This window comes from Dipodomys spectabilis, unplaced genomic scaffold (assembly GCF_019054845.1).
Source record: "Dipodomys spectabilis isolate Male_0828 unplaced genomic scaffold, ASM1905484v1 ptg000184l, whole genome shotgun sequence".
NCBI lineage: Eukaryota > Metazoa > Chordata > Mammalia > Rodentia > Heteromyidae > Dipodomys > Dipodomys spectabilis.
Window position 1 is genome coordinate 88,322 of NW_024870861.1, and position 12,722 is coordinate 101,043.

At 48.9% G+C, this 12,722-nt stretch overlaps 1 protein-coding gene across 1 annotated transcript; it reads left to right on the top strand.

Annotated features, from left to right (window-relative positions):
* The first annotated feature begins 411 nt into the window (after window positions 1-411).
* On the top strand, window positions 412-10,325 carry S100b (S100 calcium binding protein B). Its single transcript, XM_042695306.1, is given in 4 exon segments — window positions 412-494; window positions 5,375-5,513; window positions 9,123-9,177; window positions 9,180-10,325. Coding segments are annotated over 3 exon segments (276 nt in total). The 5' UTR covers window positions 412-494; window position 5,375; the 3' UTR covers window positions 9,263-10,325.
* The last annotated feature ends 2,397 nt before the right edge of the window (window positions 10,326-12,722 follow it).

Here is a 12,722-nt window from a genome sequence, read left to right on the forward strand (position 1 = left end):
AAAGGTGCTGCAGTGGGCTAAATGCAGTCACTGTCCTCAATTTAGCAGCGCCAAAACCCTGTGCAGCCCACTGGAAAGACAGAGCCCTGCTCCTCTTCCAGAGCCCCAGGCACTTTGGATGTTGCAAGAGCTACTTAACTCCAGGGAAACCTGGGGAAGTCACTTGCATTTTTTCTTCCACATTCAGGTGCTATATCTGAAGGCTCCAAGGCCTAACTCAGTGTTTGCAGGGAGAAGGGTATAGGTGACACAAAATGCAATAGCTGGCATTCTGCAGTATGTGGACGCAAGCACAGACCACAAAGGCCTGAGGTGGTGACCGTGACGCAACCCTGCTCCTTTCAACTTTTTGATGGCAGACTTACCCTGAAGTGCTCAGGGACAAGGGCACAGGCCTACTCTGTATGAGAAAGTGAGGATCTGCATCTTCTAACTCAGCTTTTCCTGTCACCTGAAGTAAGAAAGCCCGTGAGGAACTGGCCAGAGGCAAGCAGGTTTGTTTCAGTTGTACATTCAGACACTGAGAAAATAACTATAGGAAAAATACACCAATTGGACTCACTGTGAGAAACTGGTAAAGACCTCTGTCAAGTCAGGACCATCACAAATTCCTACTCTGACTAGTAACCAGGGTGGCATTTTGGCTTCCTTCAAGTAGGTATGACTCAGGCAACATCTAATCCTCTCTGAGAGACATAGGTTCTTTCCTTCTCTTTAGTAAATGGCCACAGGTCACTTGAACAGATGGTGGTCCAAACTCATAGCCGGAGAGCAGGTTCTCCTTCAAGGACACTAGCTTTCCTGTCAAGCAAGATATGTTAGGTCTGAGAGCTGGGAGAGGCCCTGATTCCACACGGCAGTGATTCAGTGACCACCCTGACATTTTTCTTTTCTTTTTTTTATTTTATTTTTTTTTGTGAACATACTGTACAGAGGGGTTACAATTACATGGACAGGATAATGCATACATTTCTTATCAAGCATTGCAGCCTCCTCCTTTGTTTACCCTTTACATCCCTTCCCTACCTCCTCCCTACCCCCCCCCACCCCGCACCAACATTGTAAAGCTCATTTTCGACATGAGACATTTTTCTTTTGTAGGAAGTATGAGGTCCAAAGAAAAATGAGGGGCTGGGAAAGTGGCTCAGTGGTAGAGTGCTTGCCTTGCATGCCTGAGGCCCTGGGTTCAATTCCTCAGCACCACATAAGCAAAAAGAAGAAAGCCGGAAGTAGCGCTGTGGCTCAAGTGGTAGAGCGCTAGCCTTGAGCTGAAGAGCTGAGGGACAGCGCCCAGGCCCAGAGTTCAGGCCCCATGACCGGACCCTCCCCCCAAAAAAAAGAAAAATGACCACAGAACCCAACCACATGAGCCCTGAGGGAACTGTGGTTGTTCCTCTTGAAGAGATTTAGCTGTTTATCCGAAGTTGAACTGCTGTTTAAATGATGGAGGTGAGATTCAAGAAGAGCAGTGTTGTGAGTCTGCGGGAAATGGAGGTTGTGTGTCTTAGCTCTTCTCCTTTGTGCCACCTCCCCCTCCAGTCTGCTCCACAGAGCCTGACACTCGGGGTCCCGTCTCGCCACCCTGCGAGCCAGCAGGCCTGCCTGAGCCCTGGAGCTGACACTTAACTCTAGCAGGAACAAGCTGAAGGTCTCTCTGGTTTGAATGGAGTGTGAACACTCCCACGGCCCAGCACCCATGCTCCTTTCTCATACTCAGGCAGGTTCTGAGCTTTGCAGAGCAAGCACGTGCTCAACATTTCATCAGAGACAGTGGAACAAACTTTGTTGCTTGTGCAGCGTGGAGGGTGGGTGGGACCTGGCCTGAGACACACCCTAGACTTGCAGCCCTGTACCCTTTCCAGGGTACACTTATAGAGGGAGCAGCATGGACTTTCTGCCCCTTAGGAGGGACTGACGGCAGGCCCCCTGGGTACCTGGGAGCTCCATGTGGCCCCAGCCACGCATGCACAGCCTGCCGAGGAGCCCGGGCTGGCTCGGCCCTCAGGGACCTCGGGGGACCATGGCATGTTGGATGAGCTGTCAGGGGGAAGGCCAGCTTGTGGATCCTTCCATGGTTTCTACATTTACTAGCTGGGGAAAGATGCTGCGCAAGTCCAGACCTGGCTTTCCAGATGCTGGCTATGGACCCCGGAGTGACACTTCTGAAGCATGTCTAGCTCTGACAGCCTGTGATCTTTCACCCGGGGAAAGAGCGAGGACTGAGTCCTAACATCTTCATATTGAACAGTTTCCCTAAAAGCGGCCAGAACCCTGTGTCACCCCTGCAGTGCTCAGCCCAGCAGCTCTTCCAAGCAGCCAGGAGGAGCCCAGGGGCAGACAGTACCCTGCACTGATGTCCATAGGGGTCACATTTCCAGGAGGCAGTCAGACCAGGGACACTGGCCAAGGTGAAGCCCATGGGCCTCCACATTGGAAACCAGCCACAGCCACTCAGTCTCCTATGGTCAGCCTGCACTTAGACGCCTCCAGGCTTTGGCTGCACATTTATTTGTTTAGTCAGTGTTTCTCTTCTCTCCTCACCCTGAGCCTTGCTTTGAAAAGAACATCAGTATTCATGTAAATGGTGCACAAAGTGGACTCCTCACTTCCTGCCTTCCTTCTGGGGCTGTGAACCCTGGCTCTCCAGCAAGTCCCCTGGGAGCCCGGTCAATGCAGCCTCTGTGCAGCCTGGCCGCACAGCTCCCCGCCCACAGCCCCCATTGGCCACCCTGGCCCACAGTGGACTGCAGGGGCCACACCCCACCCCTGCTTTGGGAGGAATAAGTGGCTGACTCCAGCTCAGTTCTGCTACTTGGAGATACTGAAGCCAGAAACACATCCAGGCACAGAAGGCAGCCAGGGAAGGTGAGAAGGAGCCAATGACTGAGAAGGCTCAGGAAAAACTTCCTTCCATTCTGTGTGTGTGTGTGACAGAGAGAGAGAGAAAGAGAGAGAGAGAGAGACAGACAGACAGACAGACAGATAGAGAGACAAAGAGAAAGAGAGACAGACAGAGAGACAGACAGACAGAGAGACAGAGACAGAGAAGAGAGGGAGAGAGAGGGAGAGGGAGGGAGAGGGAGGGAGAGGGAGAGAGACAGACACACAGACACACAGAGACAGAGACAGAGACAGAGGGAGACAGAGGGTGGTCAGGGAGGGACAGGGAACTGAAAACGACCCTTTGGGACAATAAGCAGCATTTTAAACTGTGGACAGGCATTCCACGCTTTGGGCCTGACCTCACTGTTGACCCTATTATTGCTATTTATACCATGGAATACACCAACACCAAGCAGACACAAACATGTGCTACCTGTTTTCTTTTCCATAAATCAGAGAGACTTCAATTCTAGAGTCTTTTGACATTTTTCCAAAAGCACCATGAATACTGCATCTTCTCTTGGAAGGAATGGTTTTGGCTTCCCTCTAGAGCTTGCTTACCCCCAAATTCTTTTTTTTTCTTTTTTGTCGGTCTTGGGGCTTGAACTCTGGGCCTGGGCACTGTCCTCAGCTCTTCAGCTCAAGGTGAGCGCTCTACTGCTTGAGCCACGGTACCACTTCCAGTGTTCTAGTGGTTTATATTGGAGATGAGTCTCACAGACTTTTCTGCCCGTGATCCTCAGATCTCAGCCTCCTGAGAAGCTAGGATTACAGGCGTGAGCCACCGGCCCCAGCCCCCAAATTCTTGAACAAGAACTTGCCTTTCCCCCAGGTGCTTCTCTAGGTCACTGCTACCCGGTTTCCAGCTTGAGATTCCAGTGCCCCACATCCTGCCCAGACACCACTAAGAAATAACAGGATGGTTGAAACAATAATAAATTGGTTAAAAGAAACAGGGAGTAAAAGTAAGTTTTCTTTCTTTGGCATTACCTTTCTCAAGGAGGAAGAACCCCCCTCTTTTAATGGGTCTCCTACATGATACAGAATGTGTCTTTCCAAGAAGTTAAAATCCTAAAATTCTCTTACTTTCACTATAATAAGATTAAGGCAGAATATGTACAGTATGAGGGATGAAGAAGACAAAGATAACTCTCTTAGAAGATAATTTATAAACCACCAACTGCTCCTTAAGTGGAAGAATTTAATTGTATTTATGTTTTTTATTTTAGGGTATGGTTTGAATTCGGGTCCTTGAACTTACTAAGCAAGTGCTCTAACCATTGAGCGACACCTCCAGCCCCAAGTGGAAGAATTTAAAAGGGAAAAAGTTATTAGCATGTTAGATGGAAACTCCTTTGTATAATTACTTACAGATATGTGTATATGTATATATATATATATATATATATATATATATATAATTATAATTTAATGTGAAAATACCTTAAGAGGGGTTACAATTACATGGGAAAGATAGTGAGTACATTTCTTATCAGGCATTGTTGCCTCCTCCTTTGTTTCCCCTTCCCATCCCTTCCCATCCTCCCCCCATCCCCACTCCCTCCTATACTTTTTTTGTCAATCATGAGGCTTGAACTCTGGGCCTAAGAGGGGCCACCTCTGTGTTTGTATCTGCGGCATGGGGTGTCATCAGGGAAGAGGGACAGCTCTCGCTGGAATCTAGAGGAAGAGGAACAGCAGGAAAAGCCTGGGTCCCCTGTTGGGGTGCAGCCAGCAAGACCAGCACCGGGTGTGTCTCCCCTTTGCACCACAGCCGTCCCTGTGTCAAGTGAGCCTAGCTCACTTTTGTTTCTGGAGGGTCAAGTGTTTTTCCTTGTTATTGTGGCAGTTATATCTTACCTATTTTTCCAGATCATTTTTACAGCTCCTTTTGTTATTTCTATAACCCACTCAAAGAAATCTCATATATTATTTAAAATGACTAAAATGTATATATTAAGGCAAAGGAAAATAAGCTCCCACGATTCATGTTCTTTTGTCTTTTGGAAGTGCCTGCATTGCTCTTCCTAAACTTTGGTTTATGAATAGGATATTCTCTTCCATATTGTCTAGTTGGACATAGGAGTGTTATTGATTTTTTGCCCTGATTTGCTCCTACTCACCTTAGTGCCCAGCAAGCCTCCTTCTGAGTTGGAGCTCTGCTCACCTGCTTAATCTGAATCCCCTGAAAGCTGAGAGCAGCCATCCAGGAGGTGCAATCAGTCCAAGTTCCCTCCCTGCTCTGCAGATGCATTTTTTCTGAAACTTGCACCCAACCAGAGGATAGAGACTAGTGAAACTCTTCTCCAAAGCACACGGGGACACAGGAGTAGGAGGGACTAAGAGGAGGATGGAATGGTGACATTTCAATGTCCCCACCACCACCACCAGAAGAGTCATGGGCCCAGCCTTGCCGAGCGGAGGTCTGCACCTTGAAGGCCTCGTAGAGCAGGCAGCAGGCGTGAAAGGGTGTCTTTCCTGCTGTCCCCAGGATGTCTGAGCTGGAGAAGGTGCTGGTTGCCCTCCTTGATGTCTTCCACCAGTACTCTGGAAGGGAAGGTGACAAGCACAAGCTGAAGAAGTCTGAACTGAAGGCCCTCATCAACAGTGAGCTCTCCCACTTCCTGGAGGTGAGTCTCCCCTTGGGAAACCCACAGCCCACCTGTGTGCCTTTCCAGTCATTGAACCACCTATGCCAGGCCAGAGCAATGGCGAGCACATGTAAGCCCAGCTGCTAGGAGTCTGATGACCATCGGGCCCCCCTGGGCTCAAAACAAAGACAAACAAAATCCACCTTACACTTTCTCTTCTGAGCTGCCCTGATAGGGTTCTGATCATATATAGATTTTTGGGTTGTTTCTAGACATTGATTTGAACAGCTGGGAGTAAAGGCTAAAATGGGCCACTGTTTCCATTTCCCTGTCATCTGTCCCTGAAAATCAAGGACTGACAAGTGATTATCACAGCAGAATGGGATGGGAAAACATGTATGGCTTGTCAGAGCCCAAGTGGACACATGAGAAAACAAGTAGGTGGCTGGGTGGCACAGGCCCATAGCTCCAGCCCTGGGATGCTGAGGCAGTCTTGTGAATTTGAGAGACTGGACAAACATAGTGACTCCCCGTCTCAACAGAGGTAGGAGGAGGAGAGTGAAAGCATCAAGAGAAAGGCAGAGAGACAAACAGAGAGACAGAGACAGAAAGAGGCTAGGCACCAGTGGCTCACACCTGTAATTGCAGCTACTCAGGAGGCTGAGATCTGAGGATTGAGGTTTGAAGACAGCCCAGGAAGACAAATATTTAAGACTCTTTATCACCAATTAACCACCAGAAATCTGGAAGTGGAGCTGTGGCTCAAATGGTAGAGCACTAGCCTTGAACACAAAAGCTTAGGGACAGTGCCCAGGCCTCGAGTTCCTGTTTCAGTGTAAGCACAAGAAAAATGAACTTTGGAGAAAGGATACCTTTGGGCTTTATTACAGATGTTTAGTATTTAGAGATTAAATAAATACTAAGCACCTGATAATTTAATACTGTGAGCGCTGCAGGCCGACACCTAACACAACTTTTGGAAGCCAGAAGCCCCTCAAGGGGGCTCCAGGAATACAGAACACTGGGAGGAACTTTCTGCTGTTTGGGCTCCTATCAGAAAGCTGCGTCAGCCCCTGGAGGCCACTCTCTGGCTGGGGCCTATCTGGACACTTGAGTCTGCTGCCCTGGTCCTCGCCAACCTGGGCTCCCATACAATCCATCTACTTCCTACGTCTCCTGGTGCTCTGAATCAACACTGCTGCTCACCTGAAGGCCAATGGGCTGGTGGAGTCCTGTGTGGACTGGAGACTTAACTGCAGCAAGGAATTTCCTCGGTTGTAGAAGTGACTGCCCCTGCTAGGAAGCAATTGGCCAGGAAACAAAGTGGGGCATACTTGTCTGACCAAAGGCCCAGCCTGGGGATGGGTCCAGGACACTGGGATGGTGCCTTATCAGACAGTAATGGAAAGATGAGAGTCCACGATACCCGGGTGGCTGGCTGGGCTCTCCTGCCCCTACCCCCACTTAACTCCATTGTTAAGAAGCAAAGCTTGCTGGGGAATTCCCACACCTGAGTCTGGGACTGCTTTTCTCATTTAGGGTCACACAAAACAATCTATGTGACCAGTATGTCCCACCAATTCTGTCTTTTGATTTAATAAAAAATGTCGTAGCTGATCTCTATAAAAAAAATTACAATAAGGATGAACCTTCACTCCATTAACAAGAGAAAACTCAGGAGCATCAAAAGTTCATTTTTTCTTTTGAGACATTTGCTCAGACCAACACAGACTTATCAGATCAAGCCCTTATATCAGATCAAGCCCTTATTACATAGTGAACGCTCAACAAATAGTAGCTAATAATAGCATCTATTACTGATTTTAAAACAGAAAATGTTAACATAGAGGACCCACAATTTATTACTGGTAACTCAAGGTATACCAAAGTATCATGAACACTTGCTGGCCTGGTTTTATTTTTTTATTTTTATTTTTTATTGTGAAAATACCTACAGAGGGGTTACAATTACATGGTCAAGATAATGAGTATATTTCTTATCAAGCATTGTAGCCTCCTCCTTTGTTTCCCCTTCCCATCCCTTCGCATCCCCCCCTCCCCCCACCAAAGTTGTAAAATTCGTTTTTCCACATAACAACTTGTACATCTCATTGTTGCAATGTGTCCTCCTGTATCCCTGTTTTAACTATTTGTTTTTTCCCTTCCCCTCCACATATACCAACATCATCTATAGTGAAAGCAGGGGTTATACCATGGGAGAGGGACAGACAAAGCAACAAAGACATATCTTATAAATATGTTAGAAACAATCTCATGAAAGATCTCTTTTTTTATTTTTTGTCAGTTGTGGGGCTTGAGCTCTAGGCCTGGGAGCTGGCTGGCCTGGTTTTAGCAGTGTAATTTCAGTTTGAAAGCAAACCTAATGTGTCCGTCAGTTTTTCATTACTGTGACAAAAATATCTGAGAAATTACCTGAGGAAAGACGTATTTTGGCCCTGTTGGTTTGGGCCATGTTGAGGAGCAAATGGTGGCTCAAAGCTGCCCACCTCCCAGCATTTGGGAAGTGAAGAAAGGAAGGACTAGGGTCTCGATGTCCCCTTTGAGGACACACCTAGTAATATAACTTCTTCCCGGGAGGCCCCCATCACCTTTCAGAGGCACAACAGGCAAGGAACCGAGCCTTCAGCTTATGAGCTTTAGGAGAACATTGTTTTTAAATCCAAACCCTGGCCTCTGAGGTGTATTACAAGGCCCAGCCTTTCATAATACTTGACCATTACTGGGGTCTGAACCTCAGCATCTTGCATTTGCTAGGCAAGAGCTCTACCGACTGGGCAAAGCCCCACTTTGAACCCTTTGGATTCAGAGATGCCTGAGAGTCAGTGTCCCAGGCCCAGATTCTCTCCGCCGTGTTTGAAACCCTGTACTATGACCACACATCACCTAGTTACCTCGCCATGTATTTGGCTCTGGTGTCAGGCAGGACTATCAGGAAAGGCCTCCAAACAGCTTAAAAAAAAAAAAAAGAACCCAACTTGAATGGGAGAAAGAATGTAGGAATTAGCATTTCCAAGTGTCCCCAAGCATTTCAGGAAAATATTAAAATCCACTGAAACCATTACCAGAGAGAACCCCTACCCCAGAAATGAAACTCAGGAACACCAAAAGTTCATCTTTTCTTTATTTTCCCATGTGTTTTGATAATACCCTGAAGATGTTTACATACTCACTGTTCTATTCTTTTTCAGTGTCCACAGTCCCACTGGATTTATTTATTTTTGCCGGTCCTGGAGCTTGAAGTCAGGACCTGGGCATTGTCCTTGAGCCTCTCTGTGCTTAAGGCTAGTGCTCTACCACTTGAGCTACAGCACCACTTCCTGCTTTTTCTGTGTATGTGGTACTGAGGAATTGAACCCAGGGTTTCATGCATGCTAGGCGAGCACTCTACCACTAAGCCATCTTCCCAGCCCCAGTTCCACAGGATTTAAAGGAGGAAAGGCATAGACTCCCAGAGAGTTTTGCGTGGCCAATAGTTCCCTGGTCACAGGAGAAATCTTTTCCGGTATTTTGCATTTGTTTTAGGATTATTTCTGATACAAACTGTCAGCCAAGCAATGTTGAATCACATTGTGATCGCTACATATTCCACTTAAAAATAAGTTAGACAACTTTTCTTATCACTTTTAGGAAATCAAAGAGCAGGAGGTTGTGGACAAAGTCATGGAAACACTGGATGAAGATGGAGAGGAGAATGTGACTTTCAGGAATTTATGGCCTTTATTGCTATGGTGACCACTGCCTGCCATGAGTTCTTTGAACATGAGTGAGATAAAGACCCACGCTGTCCCTGCACCAGAGATGAAGTTCATAGCAGGAACCCAAGCACAAAGGCTTTCAGGCTTATCAGACCCAAACTCTCCAGCCATATGTAGCTAATTAGGAGGCTTGATTTGCTATGTGAAAATTTGAAACTCCCTTCCCAAAGTCTGTTTTAAATTGCTGCAACATTGTGTCTGCTGTAGCAGCCATTTGTATAAGCTGACTGGTCCAAAGGACTGAGCAGTGTGTCAGTCGTAAAGCATATGCTATACGGGCAGCCATAGCTCTGCGGAACACTAACCCAGAAAGGACAAACCGATCAACTACCAAAAGCAACCCTGCGAAGTAGCAGCCTAAAATCGCAAAGCTTTGTACAGCACCTGAAAGGCTGTCCAGCCGTCTCCGGCAAAGAGCATGGTCACATTTAAATCCTTTGCCTGGGGTGAGCTGTATTAACTGACTAAATATTTGATGTCACGAGTTCTAAATGGAAAACAATGTCTTACAAACCAAATGCTGATATTTCACCTCAGAACTGACCATCACTTTTTTATAGTTAGTAGAATCCTCCTTCTAGAATGATCCTCTACTGGTCCTGTGGGACATGTGTGTAGAAGGAGCCTGCTCAGAACCTAAGACCAGGTTTAGGTTCTATCTTTCCAGGTCATTGCGCTGCAAGCAATTTTGATTACTGGCATCCTCTGCTGTCTGTAAAGCAGGTGCCCATGAAGCTGAGTGGCCTGTGAGTGGAGGGGACTGGATGTGGAGGTCAGTCCTGACCTACTTCTGCCAAGAGCATCTGGTCACTGCTCGCCCAGAGTCAAGAGACACAGGAGGCTGATCTTGATGCTTTTGAAAACTCACATTCAAATAAATCATGTTTCAAGCAATTCAAGTGACAAATAACAAATTACAGATATTACAAGTTACTTCAAGGAAAACTCAAATTAATCATATTAACCTTTTTCCCATTTACGTTTTTCAGTGGTGGTGTTGTTTGTTTTTAAGGAAACAGATTTGGGAAGCAACCAAGCAGGGCATCTGCATTAAATAAAAAGAACACTATACTGATTCTCCACAGCCGCTGAGTAAGAAATAGAAACTACTTGCAGAAAGGGACAAAAAGTCCCAGAGTGGGACTTCTGGACTTCACTCCATTTTCAGACACTGCCCGAGGCCAGGGGAGAGGCAGCCGGGGCCGCAGGCGATCCTGGGCGTTCAGAAGGCCTCTCCCTGTCTGGGAGCACCATGAGGCTCCACTAGGGAACCAGCCTGGCTGGGTCACATGTGCACCCTCTCATTGCTATTAGAATTCCATCACTTAGATCACAGTTTTAGAAATTTCAGTCTGTGAGGGTGGGGAGGGTGTGTCAGGGCGGTGTCCATGATGCACTCCAAAAGCAGTGTAGGAACTGGGGAATGCGCATAACCTTCGAAGATAAACCCAGAGACCGACCTTCTTCATCAAGAGCCCACCTCATCCATCACCACCCCAGATAGTATTCAAACAGTAAGACCTCCCTTCTTTCTCCCTCAAAGGCTCTGACTATTCAATAATACAAGGTGCATTCAGTCCCTATCCAAGAGTCCTCAAAGTCTTCACAATTCTGAATGAGATCGGCTTTGTTCTAGTAACTCCATGTTGCTCCCATGCTCACTGACCCCTCCCCTGAGGGCCCTTCCTGGTGCTCAGGAAAAGCTCACCCTGGAGGGGACGGTGCCGCACCACAGATCCCCTCCTCTTCTCTTTCTGAGGGTCAGTCGCCTCTTGACCACCCCTCCTCAGATCCAAGCTGCCAAAGGAGCCCATGTCAGACCCCCCCACCTCTACCTTGCTGGCCACACCTCCGCACCTCACCATCACCCCTCTTCTGGCGAGTGACCCCTAACAATAGGCCTTCTGTCTCTCCTTTGGCTTGGCACCATGCCAGAGGGATTCCCCTACACCTTTTAGCCAGTCTCTTCTCATCTGGGGGACATTTGAAGAGAATTTGACTCTGCCCCTGTGGACTCCTCCATACTCCTCAGACAGTGGGAGGTGCCCTGGGCTCCGCGCTCCGCTCCTCATATGCTAGTTACAGGATCTCTCTCTGCCGTTAGTATGGGCTGTTACACACTACAGCCTACTCTCGGGTGCAGCCTGGAAGTTTGGCTATCCCAACTCAACTCTTTTCTGCCTGAGCCACATGGTGGTATCCTTTCGGCAACCCTTACCTCTGGTGCTGACACCCAGGAGGGGACAGTGACGCGCCATAGGCTTCTCTTTCTGAGGGTCAGTCTGACCCCCCCCCCCACGCCAAAGCCCAAACTGCCAAAGGAACCCCACATCAGACCTCCCACCTCTACCACTGCTGGCAGCACATCTACATCACACCATCTGCCCTCTATGTCTGGTGAGGGACTTCTATCTACTGGCCCTCTGTCTGTCTGTCTCTCGACATGCCATGCCAGAGGGATCCCCTGTGCCTTTTGGTCAGTCTCTTCTTGGTTCAGGATACCTGAAGTGAGAATTTGACTCTCATTCTGAGACTTCAGGTAGACAGGAACACCTTCCATCTGCTACCTCTTCATCTTCTACAGACTTACCAGACTCCTCGTGTTTTATTCCAATGGGGTCTCAACAATCTCTCCAGAGCTGAGACACTCACAGGACCTGACTCCCGACCTCTCACCGGGGCTCAGGGGGTCTGAATGACTCCCGACCTCTCACCGGGGCTCAGGGGGTCTGAATGACTCCCGACCTCTCACCGGGGCTCAGGGGGTCTGAATGACTCCCGACCTCTCACCGGGGCTCAGGGGGTCTGAATGACTCCCGACCTCTCACCGGGGCTCAGGGGGTCTGAATGACTCCCGACCTCTCACCGGGGCTCAGGGGGTCTGTCTGACTCCCGACCTCTCACCGGGGCTCAGGGGGTCTGAATGACTCCCGACCTCTCACCGGGGCTCAGGGGGTCTGTCTGACTCCCGACCTCTCACCGGGGCTCAGGGGGTCTGAATGACTCCCGACCTCTCACCGGGGCTCAGGGGGTCTGTCTGACTCCCGACCTCTCACCGGGGCTCAGGGGGTCTGAATGACTCCCGACCTCTCACCGGGGCTCAGGGGGTCTGTCTGACTCCCGACCTCTCACCGGGGCTCAGGGGGTCTGTCTGACTCCCGACCTCTCACCGGGGCTCAGGGGGTCTGAATGACTCCCGACCTCTCACCGGGGCTCAGGGGGTCTGAATGACTCCCGACCTCTCACCGGGGCTCAGGGGGTCTGAATGACTCCCGACCTCTCACCGGGGCTCAGGGGGTCTGAATGACTCCCGACCTCTCACCGGGGCTCAGGGGGTCTGAATGACTCCCGACCTCTCACCGGGGCTCAGGGGGTCTGAATGACTCCCGACCTCTCACCGGGGCTCAGGGGGTCTGAATGACTCCCGACCTCTCACCGGGGCTCAGGGGGGTCTGTCTGTGATGATATATAT